At 45.1% G+C, this 21,565-nt stretch overlaps 2 protein-coding genes across 8 annotated transcripts in view; both read right to left on the bottom strand.

Annotated features, from left to right (window-relative positions):
- LOC104045444 (ATP-binding cassette sub-family A member 9) overlaps window positions 1-5,596 on the bottom strand; it is a 28,021-nt gene extending 22,425 nt beyond the window's left edge. The window contains exons 1-3 of the mRNA XM_064467522.1: window positions 5,507-5,596; window positions 3,322-5,403; window positions 334-446 (exon numbers count right to left, since the gene is read on the bottom strand). Coding sequence (XP_064323592.1) covers window positions 334-446; window positions 3,322-3,436 — 228 coding nt within the window. The 5' untranslated portion in view covers window positions 3,437-5,403; window positions 5,507-5,596. The remainder of the gene's footprint in view (window positions 1-333; window positions 447-3,321; window positions 5,404-5,506) is intronic.
- Window positions 5,597-5,601: 5 nt separating this feature from the next.
- The window catches only part of ABCA5 (ATP binding cassette subfamily A member 5), a 34,583-nt gene continuing 18,619 nt past the window's right edge, over window positions 5,602-21,565 (bottom strand). For 5 of the 7 annotated variants that reach the window (XM_064467518.1, XM_064467515.1, XM_064467516.1 and 2 more), the window contains 21 exons: window positions 20,561-20,762; window positions 20,152-20,321; window positions 19,252-19,385; window positions 18,168-18,305; window positions 17,418-17,531; window positions 16,892-17,062; window positions 15,835-15,948; window positions 15,448-15,585; window positions 14,874-14,948; window positions 14,231-14,322; window positions 13,568-13,694; window positions 13,355-13,472; window positions 13,158-13,249; window positions 12,826-13,001; window positions 12,185-12,260; window positions 12,007-12,101; window positions 11,493-11,612; window positions 11,136-11,285; window positions 10,094-10,173; window positions 9,805-9,860; window positions 5,602-9,040 (listed from right to left, as the gene is read on the bottom strand). In XM_064467518.1, the coding sequence (XP_064323588.1) occupies window positions 8,933-9,040; window positions 9,805-9,860; window positions 10,094-10,173; window positions 11,136-11,285; window positions 11,493-11,612; window positions 12,007-12,101; window positions 12,185-12,260; window positions 12,826-13,001; window positions 13,158-13,249; window positions 13,355-13,472; window positions 13,568-13,694; window positions 14,231-14,322; window positions 14,874-14,948; window positions 15,448-15,585; window positions 15,835-15,948; window positions 16,892-17,062; window positions 17,418-17,531; window positions 18,168-18,305; window positions 19,252-19,385; window positions 20,152-20,321; window positions 20,561-20,762 (2,546 nt within the window). In that variant the 3' untranslated portion in view covers window positions 5,602-8,932. The remainder of the gene's footprint in view (window positions 9,041-9,804; window positions 9,861-10,093; window positions 10,174-11,135; window positions 11,286-11,492; window positions 11,613-12,006; window positions 12,102-12,184; window positions 12,261-12,825; window positions 13,002-13,157; window positions 13,250-13,354; window positions 13,473-13,567; window positions 13,695-14,230; window positions 14,323-14,873; window positions 14,949-15,447; window positions 15,586-15,834; window positions 15,949-16,891; window positions 17,063-17,417; window positions 17,532-18,167; window positions 18,306-19,251; window positions 19,386-20,151; window positions 20,322-20,560; window positions 20,763-21,565) is intronic. The other 2 variants (XR_010375489.1, XM_064467521.1) reach the window with 2 other exon arrangements.

Consider the following 21,565-nt stretch of genomic DNA (forward strand, 5'->3'; position numbering starts at 1 on the left):
AGGAATGTTCCAAGTGAAAAAGATGTTTTCTTAGTACCAGAGCCAGCGAGGTCCGCTGATAATTTTACAGCGGTAACCATGAATTGGACATTGTGTTCTTCTGGACGGTGCAGAAATGGGATCAACAACCAAAGGCAACAAACCAGCTTTGTAACAAGCCCTTATTATGCCGGGACATTGTAGTGTGACGGGAAGAAGCGGAACTGCTGACATTTTCCAGAGAACCACATTACCAGCTGAGGCTTCTCATATATCACCTAGTATAAAACAATGCAATGTAAAAATATTTTGTAGTGGAAATCCTAACTTCCCTTCGGGAGAACCAATACTTGCCTGAAAGCTCTCTGTCTTCATCCTCCACACCAGAAGAATGTTTTTCCATAGGAGAGCACGCGTTTGCTGAAATATTTTTGAGGCTGTCTTGAATATCCCCTGCATTTTCCCAGCTAGGATGAGAAAGAAAGTGATATCTGTTAGAATATAATAAATCATTGGGAATTAATATATTTACTCAGGCAAATGTGACTTCAGAGGAAGCCAATAACATGCCAAAGGCTAAGAGCTTTTCTCCATTTTACAATTTGGACAACCAAGGAGAGGTTCAAAGGAGATAGTCTAAGATCACGCAAGGGAACAGAGAGTTGGGTTCGACTCAGCTGCCTCTTCCGCATGCACAGATTCATCACTCTTCATCCCAGAGAGGCATTCAGATGGCTGTAGTTTGATTCTTCATCTAAATAAAATTAACAAAGGAAAAGCCAGTCTGTCCTCTACCAGAAACGTGAGACTACTGAATGGCATATAGAAGAAAGAAGATATAAATTCTAATTTTATTTTTTATGCAGCTATTCAAAATACTTAAAACAAACATGATCTGCAGCAGCTCCTGAGTGCAGTAGCTCTGGTTTACGTTGCACATACAGCTGAGCCTTGGATTCTGCATTCCTTGCAACGAATTTATCTCTCAACTTAGACACGCAGTTTGCTGGTAAACACTGCTCGTCGGCTCTAGACCCTACAACCTCCACACAGCATACATGCCTTTTCCCTGCATCTACGGGGGCAAGGCAGCTGCCGCCCAGGAAGTGGTTAGATGCTAGAAGTAGCCTAAAAGAGATGCTGCCAATGTCTCCCTTAAGCAGACTGGTAAGAGACCAATTTCTCATGTTTTCACCCAAATGCTAATGTAATGAGCTATAACTCCAGTATAGCTAGAGCAGGGCAGCATTAGAACACCAAAGCGCTTCTTGATATCCTCCTAAGTACTGAGCGGGGGGTATTCATTAGGGAATATTTTTATGAGGAATATTTATTTCAGCTCCAACTTCGATCATATGGCCAAGCAGCAAATATCCCACGCAAGAACAACAGCAATTTCAGAATGACTGGTTTCATGACCTTCCCGGAAGGAGAGCAGAGGAGGAAACCTCAGAACATGTTTTTGTATTTTAATCCTTTAAAATGGCTGAAACAAAGAAATCAAAGCAACCTCAAACGCATTGTGCTCTTTTCCCCTTGGACGTCGTTTCCTGATTTCACAGATTGGGCAGCTGGAGTTAATAAATGGTTCTACTACTCTGTTCCCTTCATTGTTGGTTTTTGGAAGAACTAAATATTTGCGTACTCCAGAGGTGATGGATCCAGAATTCCCGTTTACCCTCTGACTGTTAGCACAAGGCTTATCTCCTCGGTGCTCTGCTCTCCCTACCTGGGGCTTTCTCCTGTGGTTCCCCATTGCAGCCTACAACAAGGCAATTAGGATGGGATTTCTAGGAATTGCTGCTTTTTTTGACCAGGCCTGGATTTCAGTCGTTGTGAACTGAAAGTATCAGCCCAGCCCAGGATGTTGGGGCAGTGAACGAAGGTTCACACTGGAGTATTTGGATAACACGGAAAACATGACGGTCTTGCAAAAGTGGCACTGAATCTCTACAGGCGTAAACTCGCTTCATTAAAAAAAGAGACAAAGCAAATCTAAAACTTTTCTAAAAATCTCAACTGATTTTCTACAAGTTTGGATCTCGTTTTTCCCTTTGGAGCAAGAAGCACATACCCCTGGAAGCTGAAATACAAACACAGAACGTTAAACAAACGATGCTGCCTACAAATGCTGCATGAACTTCATCAGGAAGAATTTCAATTTGAATTAGATACCAATTGACACAAAATGTGAGCAGGAAAGATGCCTCTACAAGAACTGAGATTCAAACCTGCAGACTCAGAAGACAAAAATAAACATCAGGAATGTATTTGGAGGCAACAGTGTTTGAGAAGCCTTAAACCAGTAAGAGCATCACTTGTAAAACTGGGTGTCTCTGGGAGCATTTCCCTTCAGGGCACTCAGTAAGGGCACCCAAACTTCTTGCTCTCCAGGAACACATGCCTCAGGCATTGCAATAACTTTTACCGGATTCCTGTGCTACACCAAAGGTTGTCTCAGGAAGGCATGTCCCATATAACCATTTATTTACTGTCTCGGGGATTTTCCGTTTGGCACCTCCTCAGACTTTTTTTCCCCTCTAACAAAAATTTAACAAAGCATATCGTGACTAACTCCAAAAAGCAAGTTGCTCTTCAGGAGCACTGGCAGGAACCTCTGGATGCTGGCTATAAAAGCAATGAGCGACGCATCTTGAGCTCCCCAGAGGAGCCGCTGGCTTTCCGAGAGCCAATGATTAATCCCTGCCCACGGGGAGCGCAAAGGTGAACGTGCCCTTTCCATACCCTCCTGTTTGCCAGTTATTGCAAACACAGAAAACTGCATCTGGCCCCTATGTACCCGCCTCCACCTCCTCAGAAACATGAGACAGATTTGTACTGACTCTACTCTTAACACATGCTTTTTGAAACAGGTTTTTTTCCCTACTCTCAGTTGAGTAAAACAGCTCTCAGCCTGCCCTGTGTCAAAGTTCAGCATTTTAATCCATACAGAGAAGTGAAATCGGGGGGGGGGGGGGTGTCCCGTGTTTTTAGAAGCATTTATTGGTGACAGCAAGGCTGGAGAAGGGGGAGTGAAGGGAGGGATTGTTAGCTGGGAGGACCCAGCGCTCAACCTGTGGCTGGCTCTTTGCCTAGACCCAAAGTACATCGGCAGCAACAGTCAAAATCCACATGCATGCAGAAAAGCAGAATATTTTTGCTCCTTTACCTCTTAAACATTTTGATGCAAAGTTTAAGCTTTGTCAGAGGACAGAGCTCTTATGCATTGAGCATAACACTATTAAAATAATAAGGAATAAATTAATCACCAAACACAACTCCTGCATGAAAATGCCCTAGGTATAATTTTTCCCTTAACAAAAGAAACATGAAGCTCCTTACCTGATAATGTGTTTTCCATTAGAAATATGTCTCCTTCAGCTCTGAGATGTCTGGGCTCTTCGTCTCTTTGCAGTCCTGGAGAGGGTTCAACGCTGTAGCACAGCCCGATGGCCATGCCCCTCTCCAGCCTGACGTCAGAGTCTGGTCCCAGTGGTGCAAACGCTCTCAGCACTTCTGGAGCAACAGCCGAACTAGGGAGCAATACCTACAACTGCCCGGCCTAGAGCTTGCAGCTATTAACAATGCATTTTGCAGTATTTAACAGGACACGTGCACTATGTGCAATATAACAGCAGGTTTCTACCGGGGTTACAAGTCTGGGGGAGAGCAGCAGCGGGAGAGCTGCGTGCCCAGAGACGGGGAGAACGAGAGCTCCCGACCGGTGGCAAAGCAACCTCATCCCTGCCTGCACTTCTCCGAAGGGAAAACTTCACCAACCTCTCCGCCCCTTGCTCACAGCCCGAGCCAGCAAGCACTCCTTCCTCTGCAGAGGCGAACCCTGCATCCGAGGACCGACAGGATTTTTATTTCTTGTTTCTCTCTTCCCCTGCGTTCTTAATATTTTTTTTTCAGTTTCCACCCTTTTAATTGCTTTTCCGGCAGCTGTCACACAGCTAGGATGAGAATAGAGTTTGATAGGTTTTGGGTTTTTTTAAAAAAATAGGTTTCCAATGGATCTGCATTCAAAACAGGGAGGTGAGGAAATCAGATAAGCCAGGAAATCCAAATGAGCTGGAAGGGTGTGCAGCCACACCATAATTCAAGTAGTTAAAGGAATCTGACTGGCCTGGAACTTCAACAGCTTGAGGACTCTGCATCTGATTTGCAGAGCTGATTAAACACAAAAGCTCTCTGGTTGTTGCTTAACAAAAGGCCGTAGCTCTTCTGCAGCTGCCTATTCACTCATTTTCAAGGAATGAGCTCATTCAGGAGAGGAGCAGAATTTTCCTGCATCACTTCCTATTGGGCAACTAGCGAGAAATGGGGAAGGCTACTCGTAACTGCAAAAAAGCACAGCACAGATGCACTTCACTAAAAAAATAAGTACCTGATACATACCCTCTGCCACACATAGCGTGCTGGTAGTACGTGGCGCAGCACGGAGCCCTGCCGTGCCTGCACGTTACCTACAGAAAACGCATTTTAACATAAAAATGACACCTGCTCCGAGCGCTCCTCGGGGTCCCCCGCCCTGTGCACTGGGCGCTGCTCCGGGCTCTGCCGCTGGAGTGGGACCCCTGTGCAAGGCAACCTGGTGGGGCTTCCCTGAAAAGCAGCTGGACAGTGCAGAGCATCTCAAAATATCATTCATTAAATGCCCAAGCAGTTGCTCCACAGGATTTCTGAGGAGGGGACTCAAGACCAGCCTCAGATCAGCCCTTGCGACTACCAGGAGATGGAGAGGGGCTGAGGATGGAGCCGGCATCCTCTGAGGGGGACACTCAAAGCAATGCATTTCAGGAAAAAGGAGAACTGACAGCTCCGGGCCACTCTCAACAAGGAGCAATTCAGCATGCTAAATTAGGGACTTTATGAAGATCTGTTAAAGGAAGCATTACAAGGGAATGGATTAATTTTACAACTTTAAAAAAAAAGGCATGCTGCCCTTAACGCACCATTGAAGAAAAACCAGCATGAAAACCTTGGAACTTTCACCAAATTCAGATTAAATTTCTTTGGGGTTATCTTCCTCCCCTCTGAGGGGTCCGGGGAGGAGGTGGGCCTCCTCCTCCTCCTCGGCAGCAGGTCACGCTGGGAGCGGGCAGCGCACTTCATCCCTGTAGACCATGGTTTCCTGTTCCAGCTTCAGCCAAACCTCTCACCAGCAGCATTTTGCCACCTCTCGCGCCGGAGCGAGCACCCACCCAGCCACCCAGCGAGTTCGTCTTGGGCACGGGTCCAACCAGAAAAATATTAAGTGGACGAAGATGATTCATCCCTGCAGATGCACGATGCAGCGTGCCAGGAGCGCACAGCTGCCGCGGGGTCACTTCTAGCCCCAAGTTGGGCTAATTAATCTGGCTGCAAAATGTGGCACAGCTGCAGGTGGCCGAATCCCAAGCATTGCAATACTGCAAGTCCCTGGATTCAATTAAAAATACGCAATTACTGCAGCCTGACACCCCCAGGCACGCCAAGAGCCGGGGCCCCCCATGCTCTGCTCAAGTCCCCCAAGCCTGCTCACCTGCACGCCCCGCTGCGCTCCAGGGAACAGCAAAGGCCTTTGAGAACAGTCCCCTTATTTCTAACACAGCAAAACACACGCATGATAGCGACACAGGCATTTAACAATCCAATCCATCTTTATTTTGGTAGTACTTCCTGCTGGAAAAGGAAAAACCTTGACTGTATTCGTAAAGTGGTAAAAGACACGACAGGTGTATAAAATCAACTGCAAACGATGCGAAGTGCCTGAAGGCACCGTCAGGAAGAGCGTTACAAATGTGTCACCTTTAGACCCGACACCTTCTGTTCCTGCTAACAGAGTACTGGATGTTGGCTACATAATAGACTTCACTCGCTATACAGAGATATTTTTTAATAAGGGCTTTTCTTGATAATGTAAACAAAATCAGGCACATTAAATTCCTCCATAGAAAAATAAAACCTTATAATAACACCACAAAGTAAACGCATCTTCCAGGTTTTGGATATATTAACTATTTCTCACAACAACCCTGGAAGGTAACTCAAACTATTATACTTAGGAACAGTGACACAACCTGAACTCGATTTGCCCCAAGCTGGATTTGTCAGCCCAAATCCAGCTGCCTCGACTCCGTTTTATCTCCTGCAGCACAAACGGGGTGTCTGTATTGTATGGCTGGGATTTGGCATGTCACTGCTAACAGCTGAACAAAGGGACTTAAGATGGCAGGAAAAAAACTCTCACATTTCCAGGGGATTCTCTCGTTTAATTTTGCATGTGCTTTTCCCTATTCTGGCAATTACAGGCATGGTATGACACTTTGAAAGACTTCTGGTTACAACACATTCTGATTACAGTGATGTTTTGGGGTGGCATCTTACGCCACGTTGACACATGATGTCACCACGCCAAAAAGATCCTACCCAAATATGCAGCTAATGAGCCAAAGTCTTTGTACGTGTAGCTGCATAAACAGTGTGCCACCGCCAACCGCGTTTCTCCAGGATAAAGAAGAAAAGCATCAAGCTGAGCAAATCTAGGTGCTAATGAAAGTTTTCATACGATCCATTTGAAACATTAGAAAATAAGAAACTATTTGAAATCGGGTGATGTTGTCCAGACAGTATCAAACTACTTTACAGACTATTAACTCTGTCTATGAGTTAAAGAATAAAATGAAGACACCAAGGCCAAGAGGTCACAACTGTACTTTCACAAGGTCACGTGGAAAGAGCGTGCTGTACACTGCTGGAGAGACGTGCAGGTGACACTCGGCTGAAAAAACCATTTACAAAAAGAGATGGAAGTAAGAAGCGTGGGATTTGGAGAAGACGCGCTTAGCTCATACGTACAGACATGGGAAGGCATCGCGAGACAGAATTCTGGGTCCCACCTTTGCTCCAAATAGAGGAAAACGCACAGAGATACCGGCCAGCAGCAGAGATGCAGCTGGGGGCAACGGGCTGGGGGTTCTCAGGGGATAAATGAAAAGCTGCATAAACAAAAGAGCTCAATTTGCATCATTTTTCTTTTCTTCCAGGGAAACTTCAGCTTCCTGAAAGGTTGCTACCGGAGCTGCAGTTTAGAGGCTGGAGCTGCAATCCTGTTCTTTACCTCTGTTTTGTTTCCAGCACAAGAGTTGGGCATATGCAAGTACCACGGCTCAGGGCTCATCGAAACGGGCAGGTTCGCAGTCTGCGCTCCTGACTGCAGCTCTTGGGCTCAAATTTTAACTACAAAACAAAATTTGTATCTTTATTTGCAATCTACAAGTACAAAAGAGGAAATAAAAGTTGTACATAAAGAGTTCACATCTCCCCATAGTAGAGTAAGAAACTAATGAAACCAGATTTTGGCTCAATGCGATGATAAACTATCATCACGCATATAACATATATTATTGCCTGATAATTACAGTTAGGACACAGAACTCCACCTTAACCCACAGTTTTTTGAGTTTTCACAGCAAAACAAAGGTCTTTTCTAACTTTAACGTGAAGATATATAATGGATATGACTTATGAAGCCCGTGTTTTGACATAAATGCATCTCTATCTCTATATTTGTTCATTGCACAACACAATGAACTGATAGCGATCTTTAATTTCACCTTATAAAACTAAAAAAGTGATGATAGTTTAGTGTAGAAAAAACAAAAAAAAATACATTTTCAACATACATGTGTCATACCTTGGGATAAAGGATCACATATTCTGCTCCTCTCAGTGCTTCTATGCAAGCCAAAGGCACCGTTCCTACTGATGAGGCTGTGAATGTGGATCTTTCTTTTTTTTGATTTACAAAGGCAAATGAAAAATTGCCAGGCCAGGACAAAGCGATCGTTCCTGTGCTGAGCACGCTACTGCATTACTGCTCTCACAACAAAGATGGATTAGGAAACGCTGTTGTGTGTAAATATGATTTAGCTGTCAAGAAAAATGAAAATAGCTAAAAAGGACTGTGTCTATAAACAGCTGGCAGGATATACGTTGTTACACCCAGCCAAAGAATTAGACTGTTTTTAACGAAGGTGAGAAATACTTACATCTCTGCAAATGCTGTCACTACAGTTACGTCTTTGTACTTTTACCCAAGCTGGGGAAAGAAAGCATCCACTTGTGTACACCCCCTTTAACTTTACAGGGCATGCATTACGAACACCAGCGCCACCCAGAGCGGCACCGGGAGTGAGCACATCTGCCAGCTTGCAGGAGGAAGGAATGTGTCAACAAGTGCCATATTACGTCTGTAAATGAACATTTTCACATCGGTTGGATACCAAGCTAAGCTCGCAGTGTAATTCAAGACCCTTTTTGCAGTGAATACAGTTACTTTGGAGTGGTTTTTTCCCCTCTTCTAAGCGGGTGCATCTTCTACGCATAAGCAGGGACGGATCAGCCGGTGGGGGAGCAGGACCTTGCAGGGACACGTGTCTGCGCAGCACCTCATCAGGCAGGCAGCAACGCCCAACCGAGGGCACGGGGCAAGGCGAGGCCCTGCGAACCAGCGAGTGGGTCCCATGGGGCAGGATGCTCCAGGGGCAACTGGTTTTGCTCCAGTGCACGATTCCCAGTAAGCACAGGCCAACCTCAGGCAGCCAGCCCCGATGCGGGCACAGCACGGCCGAGGGAGGAGGTCAGGCAGGTGCCCCTGCACAAGCAACCAACACCAGGGTGACCAACTGTCGTGGCAGCATCTTCTCGCTCAACGCAAACCAGGAAAAGTGAGGGGAGAAGGAATTTCAGAGCAGCCAGAGTAACGGTGGGGATGCTCACTGCTTCCACTGCTATTGCGGCGTTATTCCTAAGGCCAGGACGGTGGAAAAGGGTCAGTGCTTCCAAATACGATTTTCCTCGTCCGTCCCAGCTCCGATGTTTTCCACACACACGCCCCGACGTGTGCACGGAGGATCATCGCTTGCTCAGACCACGAGGTGCCGAGCAGACCCGGACCACGAGGAGCTCAGAAAACGACTCTGTCCTCCTGCGTCCTCTCCCACCACAGGGTGCTGTTCAGGGTGCCAAAGCTGCTGTCCTCCTCCTCCTGCTCTTTGGCAAGCTCCACAAAAACCTGGAACAGACAAGGAAGGATGTGAACACACCATGCTCTCCTTGCAGGAACTTTCTCAGTCACAAATACAATTCTTGGTAAAAATCTCAGATATGGAATCATAGAATTGTTTTGGTTGGAAAAGACCGTTAGGTGTATTGCTTCACCTCCGAGTAGGAAGTTTTTAGTATTTTTGGTTTTTTTCTCCTTGCTTCTCTTTTCTCCTGCCTCATTTCAAGAGCACAATGAAGAGGAAGTTGAACCAAATACCCACTGAAGGACATTTATTGTCAGCAATAACTAATCCAGAATAAGCAATAATAAGCCTCAGCTTCACCCTCCTTGCAGGAACAAACAGCAATGCCCGCTTCTGAATAAATCACGAGTGGCATTTCCATTACCATCACAAATTTATTTTGCTCCAGTCACTGCACTTGGTGTGTCTTGTTTTAAAAAGGAAGAAAAAAATGGGGACGACGAGAGCAAGGGAACGGACACCCTCAAGTCACTTCGGAAAAGGGGACTTGACTTCCCCAGAAACGCCTGGTCAGGCAACAGCAGAGCGGCCCCGGCTGCCTGAAAGCCGGGCCTGGGGGACAGCGTGCCTGTGCAGGGCTCATCTGCCCCTCCACCCACTACAGCTTGTCCAGACTGGATGCACGTCGCCGAGACGGCAGGGGGAAAGCGAGCCCACCCCGGACGCCTGCGGAAAGCCCGTTAAAACACATGCAACACCTTGGACTGACAGGGTTTACTTCCATGAAACATAATTTGCTTTAACATACCTGTTCCAGTGTTGCCTGAGAAAAGCTGTACTCCTCGATGTTAAAGGCATGTTTTACTGTTGGAAGAATTAATGAGAGAGCGTATTTAGGGATACTTCACTATCTGACACAACTGGATTTAAAGCATTTTAAGCTGGTACAAGTGCTTACTCTTGATTTCATAAGAAACAGAGCTGGGGAATGAAATAAATTTGGCACAGAAATGCCGACGTGCCACTGCATGGCAAACGTGTCAGTTATGGGAGACAAAATGATTTCTGTATGTGATGCGAGGCAAGTGCATGATTACCTTCTTCCAGCTTGGAAAAAGAATGTGAAAGTGACTGTACATCTTCTTTAGGAATTTTATATGCCAAAATAGAAGCAAAACTGGAAGAAAGAAACAAAGCAAATTTAACTTCAGGTAAAGTTATTCAAAGCAAAAACATTAATATCCAAGTGAATGGATTTAAACTCAATTCCTGAAGGTTACTCCAGGCAGTTTGACTAGTCATCATCATGTAAGACAACAGGAACAGTGCAGTTCCAGGAGGTCAGCTGGTGATGCTGGTGCATCAGCTGAGACCCACCTGAGACTGCTCTATGATTTATATGCTCTTCAGCTATGATTCAACCATTTATATTCTGCCTATAAACTCATGAAAGAAAAACTGCTGCCAGGAGTCCCAAAGTTATGAGGCTCTGCCTTCCAAACGAACTCAGAGGGAGGTCACAGGATCCCTTGGGATTCTGCATGATCCAGCGGTTCCTGCAAGCCAGACTCCAAGACAGGGAACTGCTCTACCCCACACGTTTGCTTCTGAAAAATAAACTGTCCTCCAAGTCCTCCGCACCGAGGAATGCTCCTTACACAACGCCTGTAGCGCCTGTTTTGGAGAGTCTCAGCCGTGGCCACCAAGCCAGGCCCTCAAGTTCATATGGCGCAAACTCAAAGCTGTGGGGGAAAACCAACCAACCCACGCTCAAACTTTGCGGGACTCCCCGAAAATGTTCATGCATTTCTAGATAAGCGCCAGTGACTCAGTGACTCATATTTTAACCCCCACTTCCTGGGGGGGGGGTGTGTGGGGGCTGGCCGAGGAGGAAGCCTCCAAGCAACAGCTATGCAGAAATTGTGTTTTGCTTCCTCTGTGCCAAACATCTGCACGCAGGGCTCACGGCCACCACCCTGGCAGCTTTTGCTGCCCTGCAGAATGCTTCCTCTTTTATTTTTTAAGCTATGTGTAAATATTTTTTGGAAATTTTAGTATCGTGGCACTGCTTACTCAGTGCCAAGGAGCTGCTGAGAAATCAGGGGCTTGTATTAATATCAGTATTTTCTTAAAGTTTACCTTTCCTGACGATTCGCGTTGGGGAAGATGTACAAAATCTGGCTCTGCAGATACTCCACCTGCTGTACATCTGCTGTTTCTTTTAATTTCATTTCCAGGAAGTATCCTCTGCCAAACTTACTCTTCAGGTGTTGGACAGTACCTATACACCTACCAATTGCAGAGAGAAAATAGTTGCACATGTTACACTGCACTTAAGCAGCCGCCTAACTCCCAACAGACCCTTTTTGCATTTTAGGTTTAATTTTTCTCCAAGTTTAAGGTGCAAAAAACTGTCTACCTATATTTTCAAAGAAATATATTCTAGTTGGCAGGTGTCCGACCCTCCCTGCCCGCAGGGGAGGGCTCCGGTGGTACCTGAGCTGCCCGGACACCAAGATGGCCACGCGGTCACAGACAGCGTCCGCCTCCTCCATGTAGTGGGTGGTCAGGATAGCTGCTCTCTCCTTATTCTTAAATGCTGCTCGAATTGCCCGCCTGCAAAACATAACCAGAAAACCCCCCAAATAAAACGTCTGGCACGTCACAGTAAATCTGGGGTTAGTAGGTGAAGATGACTGCGATGGTCAGACACAAAACCTTTATTCTATGGACCAATACTACTCCCACAGCAACAATTAACACCTGATTTTTTTCACAAAGATGACTTAAATTTCATACTCCTTACATTTCAAGATGCCTTTTGACTTTCAATCTTTTAACCTCCTATTCTGGGAGAGGACACAGACGAAGTGCACCTGGCACTAAGGCAGCGTTGATTCCCCGCGTCTATGTCTCTCCCTAGTGTTAACAGGGATAATGCACACATAAAATCGGACAAATCCCCCAGGAGAAACGAGCCTGTGGCAAACGTAGCCCCGGCGGCACTCACCACATGTGCTGCTTGGCTTTTGGATCCATCCCGGTCGACGGTTCATCCAAAAGCGTGACCCGTGGGTTGCCCAGCATACTCAGCGCAAAGCACAGCTGGGAGGAAGGCAAAGGGAAAGGGTAAGGACACAACGGCTGCTGGAGGCACCCAACGCGGCGGCTCGAAAAGCTCCCCATACCTTGCGTTTCAGCCCTACGCCCAGCTTCTTCGTTGTCTTCTGCAGGTGGTCTTTTAAATCCAGGGCACTTGCGATGCTGCGGAAGGGGGAGGACCACATGTGAAAAGCTGAGAGGGTGATGGTTTGGCTTCCCCCTCATCACACAGTAAGCAGTCTCATTTGAAGAACTCGGTTACAAATATCTGTATATATTTGTATATGAAGTATAAGACAAGCAGAGGAACAAGCAGAATTGGAGCTGGGCACTTCCATACAAAAGCACCTGCCTCGTGTCCTAGAGGAGCCCAGGGTGACAACTTAGAAACAGCTCCAAGCCCTGGACACCCCGTCCTTGAAGCATCTGCAAAGTTCATCGTTCGCACTTTGTATCTTTAGAACAAAACAAAAAAAAACCCAAAACAAAACAAAAACCAAAAGAAGCCAACAAAAAGCACACCAAAAACCAAACCAAATATCAAAATATTAGTTGAATTTTGTGTGGCTGAATCTATCTCCTAACCTACAAATTAAAATTTGCTGAATTTGTTGAAAAGATCCAATCAAACTTAAATAAAAAAAAAGACTGTGTTAAGGAAAGTGGGAAAAAAATGCTAAGAAAAATATAGCTAAACCTTAAAATATTTCTGTAATAAACTACTTACCGTTTTACGACTTCCTTAACATCAGACTGACTCATTCCTTTGATAGCGCCATAAATTTCAAAGTGTTCCTGCAATGTAATATCTGGCCAAAGCGGATTCGTTTGAGGGCAGTACCCCACAAATTTCACCGACTCATCTTCGCTGTTCAGGCCGAAAGAATAATCTCCCATCAGAACCTGCGAGGAAAATGTATAGCCCTTACTCAGTAATATTAAAGTTACAGACCTGTTTTTGTAAAGTTTTATCAAAAAACACTTGGGATTGCTTGCAATAATAATAATAAAAATTTAACACAGACTCGTTTTCTATTTAGTTTGTAGCATGTAACGTACCTGCCCGCTGGTTGGCTCAACCTCTCCAACGAGCATATTAATTAACGTGCTTTTCCCAGCTCCGTTGGGTCCTAACAAACCCAGTATTTCTCCTAAAGAAAGGATGACACAAAACATTGCCCATGAGGTCAGATAAATGGATTCAAGAGTTGGTTTCGTAAATAAAACAGCTCAACAGCGAGTAATTGAACGCCAACCTTTTTTTACACAGAGGGAAACATGTTTTGTTGCCACTTTCTTTATTTTTCTCCCAAGAAGAAATTCCTTTCTTTCATCAAACTCTTTGTGCAAGCTGCTGACCAGGATTGCTGGCATCTAGCAGAGAAGAGAGAAGTGGCTGCAGATCCCAGCAGCTCTGGGAAACATCTGAACTTGGGTTCTGGGTAGTGCCCATGAGCGGATGGCGTTACCTCCTCGCTTTTGGGGCCGCTCAGTATCTCTTGGACTCGCAGCCTCTCCGCCTTCACGTCTTCATCTTCGTTCTCATCATGCGGGACGTCTGGGAGCTTCCAGGTTTTGGCTTTTGTAAAACATCTTCTAAGGGGAAGAAAACAACATGATGCCTCTGCTCGGCTTTCAGTCGGGATTTGCTCACTGCTCTGATGCGGGAAGCGATTTGTGTTTGCTGAACCCAGGAGTAATCATTTATGCAGCACATCTGAGAAGCCCCGAAAGAGCAGAAAGAACTGTCAAGATTAGAACTACGTCATCTTTATGCTGAGCTCTTTGTTGGGGTACGGCATCTCCAGCCACGCAATGGGAGAGGAAGTGCTCCTGTTTTTATATAGGGGACATCCTTACAAAATGCCTGATGTTGCACTGATATAACTTAAAAGGAAGTGTTAAAAAAAAAACCCCAACTATTTCTGCACTTTATTAACCTAATTTCAGACAACTGAAGTTAGGAGAACAAATTCTTGAGACACTTGGGATGGGATATAACCACAGGTATGTTATTTTCTGCAATATCCCCCCTAGCGATACACTGCACACTCCAGTTTAATTACCAACATTGTTTCCGAAAATGGCTTCTTTAGACTATTACTTTTGGAAAGTCTATTGAACAGACACACCTGAAAAATGGATCCTCTCTAACTGTCCTCCCTCCATTCTTCAGCTCGAAACATCGCAGTAAGAACAGCCACACCACGCACTGCAAATAGGGCTACAACAAATACAGTTCTGGTTACTCAGAGCGCTGCCAGCCCTCCAAGGCTGGTGATCCTGCAGGTGAGCCTACACATGATCCCACCAGTGCAATGAGTGACAGGAAGCACCAGCTCTTCACCACCCCAGAAACGCTGATGTTTCCGAGAAGATGAAATACATCATTAGATGCTGCTCGGTGGGTCGATGCTGAGGACACACAGCCAAAGTCTGCTTAGAGCTAATGGCAATTATTTGGTTTTTGGAGAGAGAAGAGACTGTCCCTTGCTCTGGAGTTCTTGCTCCATCAGCACGGACTCCCATAATCATCAGGATTAATATCGGCACTGTTAGTGAGACTACTGAAGGAGCAGATGTTGAGCTGGTGGGCGCAGCAGCTTTTACTGATGCTGTTCATGCTGCAACAGGTTGCAAAGCTGCAGGCTCCAGCGAGGCTGATCATTAGATCCAATCCTCATTAACAGAGATGCCTGAACAGAAGGGGCCTCCCAGCAGGAGTCAGCAATCCTCTACAGCAAATATGGTAAATAATCAAATAACCATGCTTACAGCTATAACTGCTACCAGGAGCCGGTCCCAGGGGTCGTAGTACCCTCCATCCTTTCGCTTGCCTTTCCACGAGACCTGACAATGCAAAAAAATACATTCAGGTAAATAATCACCTCCCAGAAACTGCATATTCTGTATCGCAGTTTAGTCTCAAATCAGCCATTTAAACTGCGTGGCTCAAGCCCTTTCTGGGCTCTGCAGAGACCCTGCTTGCATGAGCCTGACACCAATAAACCTCCATCAGAGTCCCTGGGGCTGCTCCCAGTTTAAAGCCACCGACTCCCAAGTAACCCATCTCCCATCACTGAGTTTGCCCAGTCCACACGCTGAGAAACACACGGTTTTCCTCTAGATATTTAATGGACAACTTGTTTCTTCACTCATTTTAGAACTGCAACACTTTCCTTACAGGAAAAAGGTGATTCTTCACCAGCAGTTGCTACTCTTCAGGTGTTAAATGGCTATGGATATTCCAGCACTAGGCAGCCAACTGCTGTCTCGTTCTCATTAAAGACGCCCACCCAACGCCAGCCATCTACAAAAGCTCTGGAGAGGATCTTCTGTGCCCTCTTACCTTTATAAAACAAATCAGACAGCCAATAAGGGGATAAATAGGAATGAAGATGGAGAAGACGTAATGCAGGATGGTGGTTACCAGGTAATAGTCCAGAAAAAAGGCCACTTCAGTGACAACCGTGCAGAGCAAGGCTGTCTGTACAAAAGAAAAGGGAGAAAAAAGTCCATTTTTATTCAGTTCAGGCCCTCTAAGCCTAAGTTATCTAATCTGAGGCACATTTTTTAAAGCTTTTGGGATTTAGGATATGACAGTAATACATCAGTAAATGTTTCAAGTTTCTTGGCATTAAGGACACACAGTTAAATAAAATAACTGGGAAGCCTGTTGTGGCTTTGGAGATAACCAATCTTCCCAGCTAACCGAACTCAAGGTGAAGTTACTCACCACTGAAAATATAAATGACCAAAATTCTTTTGTGTTCTGGACTTTTTTAAACGTGAAGGAGACCACGTAAGTGAAGAGCACGACTGACGGGACATAACCAATCAGGCAGAATATCTGCAAAGACAGGAAAGGTTTCTCAGGAAATCTATGGCAAGGACCCAGGGGGGAATTTTTTGTATAAGGATCAACTGGCATTACTTTAGTGTGCTACATAACTCTGGGTTCATTTTTGTCACTTAATTTGACATGTTTTGCTGCCTCGGTACATACAGCATATAAAGACACAAATAAAGGAGTTCATGGGTAGGCAGGAACCTCACTCTCTCTGTTTCCTTTAAACTATTTCCCATTTTTTTGTAACACTGGCTCTCATAAAAGTTGACCTGAAGATTCTGGCAAATATTAGGAATTCCATCCTTCAGCCTTAGCATTTTTGCAGAAATTAGAACAAGGGTAGATGCCCTGGTAGATAAGTAGCCCTGCAGCACAACGGTCACATCTCAAGCCTGATTAACCCAGAGCTGCTCCGAAAGCAGCTAGGGAAATCTGATTCTTTTCAATTACAGCCAATATCTCAGGAAAGCCCGCTCTGAATATAAAAGACATGAAGATTTGTAGTCTCTTCAATTCAATCATACGCTGCAACTCATTGCGGAGCTGGTCTGCGTTCAAAGTCACCGTAACCTTGTCATCAGCAGCACGCCGATCAAAGGGAGCAGCTAGCAATCGGCGGCAAAGAGCACAAAGCAGACTGAGCAAGCGGGGAGAAGAAGGACGGAGCATTTCCTTGGAAGATCCTGGTATTTTAAAGCTCCATTTTATTCCAGTTCTGAATGAAATTCCAAAACCTGAGCATTTTTCCCCATGAAAAGCAGTACTGTTTTGCCGTTGGTGCAGCCTGACTGGTGCCTCCGCACCAGCAGCCTTAATTAGGCATCGTCCCTGTATCTCAGTTGGAAAAATCTGCTGAACCACCTAATAAAAATAAACACTGGTGGAAAATAACATAACCATGCTCTCACATCCCCGTCTGTGCTCTGGTCCCCACCGCACTCACCACAGCGAGGAACTTGCCAACGTAGAAATAAACGCCGTAGTGAAAGGCAAAGAGGCTGCCTATCATCAGGACAAGGATGGAGAAAAACAGCGGGAGGTCGATGACAGCTTGCCCAGTCCAGTAAGCAGAGGGATAAAGCCCCGCTATCTTCAGCTGTGTGTATGCTTTGATCTGCAACAGGAAAAGGAAATGCATGGTTAAATGTTAATTAAAATTAACACCATGTTAATCTGCCTCGTGTGTGAGCAGGATCTTGTTTTTCCCTCCAATACGCTGCTTTTACGCTGACGTGGTATCGCTGCGTCACCCAGTTACTGCTGATTTTAGCTGCCAAAGCAGCAAAAAGCATTTCCACAGAAAGCAAAGCTTCTCCCAGATCTGCTCTACCCCAGGCAGCAAACAGCAGTCACATCCATACTGCCCCTCACGGCAAAAGACCCTATTTAAAACACCCCTTAAGGTTTTCCCAAAATCCCAAGGTTTTCTAGTTCTTGTGCGGTCTATGAGCCCACATCTGGGAGTTTACCTTATGGTTTTCTGCATTGTCCATGGCAAAATAGGGTGGCATTCCAGTAATAATGATTCCCAGTAACACAGCTTCAAAATAAATCTCTAGTCTGAAAATTGTGTCTGGAAGATTCTGAAATATAAATCACATTTCAATACCAGAATGTGGGTGACCAAAACCACGCATTTAGAACTGGAACATGACCGTAAGTGCTAAAACATATATTCTGTCTATCTCAAGATCGTCTGAGCCACAGCATGAAGTAAAACACCCATGGAAGTTTTTGGAGAACTTATAGGAGCATCTAATAAGCTCCTAGAGCATTTACCTCCTGCGGCAGCTCCTCTCGTCTCCTCACCGGAGGCCGCAGACCTGCAGCATCCCCATGCTCCGCCTCCAAGAACTGCAGGTAACCCGTAGCAGACCCGTAACAAATTCCCAGCAGCACATCCCCCCTCCAAACCACATTTTTCTCCACTTCCACAAGCTGCAGAACAAAATCCCAGCACCTTTCAAGCCCTCTTCAACTCTGCAAAGGTCCATACCGCCAAGGACTTAACAGGCTTTGGCTACTGGGTCCAGTCCTTCCCGATGGTGCTCTGCAGAGCACAGCCCCTGGTGCTGCAGACACTCCCAAACAGCTTCTCCCTTCCCCTAGAGCACGTTCCTACGCTCCCCCTCCGACCCCAGGGATGCTTTGCCACCCGCCCTGTGTTTAAGGGTGATTTTTGCCGCGCAGCCCCCGCTGCAGCCGCGGGTGCTGCTCACCTGAATGAAGGGGTTGCTCCAGATTTCGATGCTCTCTGTCACGTTTAAATTGCGCAGAAGTAGATTGCTGACAATATTCATCAAAACTGGCAGGGAATGCACCATGGTACTGTTGAATATGATCGTGAAAACATAGTTCTGGAAAGGAAAGTGTTTGCTGTATTAATTCTTCTGCACGAAGGGTAATATCCTGAGAGGGCTCTCCTATGGGCTTAATTAAACCTGAATATTGGGAAAAGCCTTTGCATAACAGAGTATGCTTTGCAGGAAGCTCTGGGCTGCTCAGGGTGCTTAAAACACGTAACCTAATTCAGGAAAACAGTCATGCTCATAGAGAACAAATTATTTGGAAGAAATTCCCAGTATGTTTTGTGCAACTGTGATGCTATGACAAATGATGCTCCAGACAATTAGTGTCTCAAAAAACAAAACACACAACGACCTGTACTCGTATGTTCTTGCTAACGCATTTAAAAATCAGACAGGCAAAAATCTGCATTAGCTAAGGGCTGCACTGCCACACTAATATTAACAGTTTGCAATGAATAAAAACAGGAACAAGAGACAGAGCTGGCGTATTGCAAAGCATTTCCTTTGTTGGAGATTAAATATGACCCCGATGTTCAAATCTTTCTGACATTCCTTCAGTGACCGTACTGAAATGAATAGCTACAATCCAAGAAACTCCTTTTTCTTTACACATGAGAGCACCACGGAATTATACTTCTGTCAAATGGTATAACTCAGCCAGTATAAGTTTAAAAAAAAATAAATTTTTATGCCAGATCCCTTGTGAAGTAAAATATTTCTCTTGGCTTTTTGTATCCTTGTGGGGAAGAAAGGGGGATGGAAGATTCATTAGCCTCCCATAATTATAATTATGGAAGAACATTTATTTTGATAGTACTTCCATTCTGTTAATACAAGTCCTCTTCGCAGGCCTCTTGTATAAACAATATTATATGGTATTATTTGATTATATGACTCAATACGCGCCTTTCAGGCAAGCGTACAACAAAACCAGCCCCCAACCAGCTGCTTGTCTGCTCTCTGGGATACGGCCGAGCCCGTCTCTCCGTCTTACCTGTCTGGATTCGAGGTCAAACACGTTTAAGGCTGCGCTGTGAGGTGCAGCTGAGACGTAATCACTGTCATTGAACATCTCCAAGAGTATGTTCATGCTTCCAAGAGAGCGGACAATGTCATTGATATCCGATTCTGGGGTAAGACACAGAAAACATCGACTACTCAGCACCATCTTGGAGTATTTAACACAAAATTATTGATGCATTTTCCCACTGACATAATCCTACGATGAAAGATCACTATTTCCTTCCACATGACCACCAAAGAGAGTCCTCCGCTATTTTGGGCAACACGAGTGTTATTTCGGCTTCCCGCTCAGCAGCCTTCAAAGCAGTCAAGAAAATTATTTGGTTGTATTCTCCAGTTAATTTGTGCAAGTCAAATGCAGCAGCGAGGCTGCGGAGGTGCCAACAAGCATCATCAGGATACTCAGAGTTTCAGCTGAACAGAGAGAAATGAACTGGTATTAAGCAGAAATTCCCAATAGCTCAAACGGACGCTCACTTCTAGTGCCCAGATCACTGCTCGCGCTTTTAAAACTTCTTAAGTTGAAACAAAAAGGAATTTTCCAAAATGCTTTGTAGCAGGATTTTAACGTTGATGTATCTAAATGTCTCTCTGGCCAGTTCCTTCATATGGGTCATCTTACGTGTAGCAAGCGCAAGGCTACCAGGCACAGGAGGAGGAGGATCTCTGAGGCAAGCTCTACGGCACAAAGGGTACTCACTCCCTACCATCTCTAGGTACTTGGAAACTCTTCGCTTGGGTTAATTTTGAAGAAAAATTTTGTTCCAAACCCCCAAAGTAGCACACACCATCTTGCCCCACCATGTGAGATGCTACATTTAAAGAGAGAGGTGGAGACAGGAGCTACCCCTGCGGAGCGCTGCTCTCCTACCTGTGGAGTTCTGCAGCAGGAGACGGCTCCTGTACTTGTGAGAGTCCTCTCCGGGCTTCAGCAAGTACAAATCTGGGGAAAGTCTGATTGCAGCTACAGAATTTTTGATTATGTGGTGGATGAAAAACAGTAAAATCTGAACTACAAGAAAAATCAGAAAAAGCAACAACCTGAAAGAAATAAAAGTTTCAGTTTTATTAAAATTCAGCAAAAGCCAACCCAGTTCATGTGCATGTTATTAAAACAGCGTCTCCCTTGCTCCCCAAAAAGCATGCATTCAACAGTAATACTTGTTATTGTTGAAATGTAACTATGGGGAAAAAAATGACTCACATCCTGCCATTTCTCTGGTATCATTCACACAGGTTTTGAGAACTCAGTATACAAGGGAGGAAGCCCCAATACTTACATAACTCTCACGCATTTATTTTCCCGCTTGAGACTAAGGAAGTGGACTTTTGCTATGGTGGAAACCTGCTTCTTCCAGAGGGCTGTGTTGCTCATTGCCGGCGCCTTCGTCTCCGAGAGCATCAGGAGGCTCTGCTCCATATCGTCAAGGGATTTTGTATCCATTTCGTCCTGTACTTGCTGGGAACTGAACACGCTATAATCTGAAGAAGAATAGAGTAAAACACTACAAATTTGATGCTCTGTCAAAGCTATGTGGTTTGAAATGGTAGGGCTGGAGAAAGCTGGGTGGCCATCAGTTCCTTCCCCTTGCTATTGGAGAAACCATCTCATGTCATTGCCATTTCTCAAATTAACCCCAAGCTCAACGACACCAATTTACCCCAAAGCCCTGAATCACCCACACAGCAGATGATACAAATTTCTGCTACTCAGAAGGTGCGACTTGCCCCAATTTCATACCATTAGCCTATGTATGCACCCGTATTATTCAGTACCAGCATATTCAGCTGTTAAACCTTCTTACAGCCACACAAAAGCTTTGCAGAGCAGGATAGTTTACTGGTCTGTATCACGAAAAAAAGCTCTAGAAAGATTAAGATAGCTTAAATGATTCAAAGTTGACATCAGAAGAACTGATTAACTCTGGAGTAATATTAAGTGGTCCCAACTTTTCATTTGAATTGGAAGTTAATTTAAAGGAGGGGATGAAAGACAAGTTCAGCTATTTCTACCTTAAGTGCAGGCTGCTAATATTACTGTTCACAGAGAAGGCTGGAAATAAATTTTATACGTTGCATTTACAATTTATTGACAGCCAGCTCCATTAGGAAAATAAAGCACATTTTAAAAAAAACAGCCATAAAAAGTGCAACTGTAAAGCAAAGAAGTTTGATGTAAGTACACTGGATGAAACATTAATTACTGCAGAGACAGCCAGTAAAAAGCTTTTCCCCTGGATCCTCCTAGAATCACTCCCCACCCAACTCGCTGCTTTTGCGTGCTT

This window comes from Phalacrocorax carbo, chromosome 16, assembly GCF_963921805.1.
Source record: "Phalacrocorax carbo chromosome 16, bPhaCar2.1, whole genome shotgun sequence".
NCBI classification, from domain to species: Eukaryota; Metazoa; Chordata; class Aves; order Suliformes; family Phalacrocoracidae; genus Phalacrocorax; species Phalacrocorax carbo.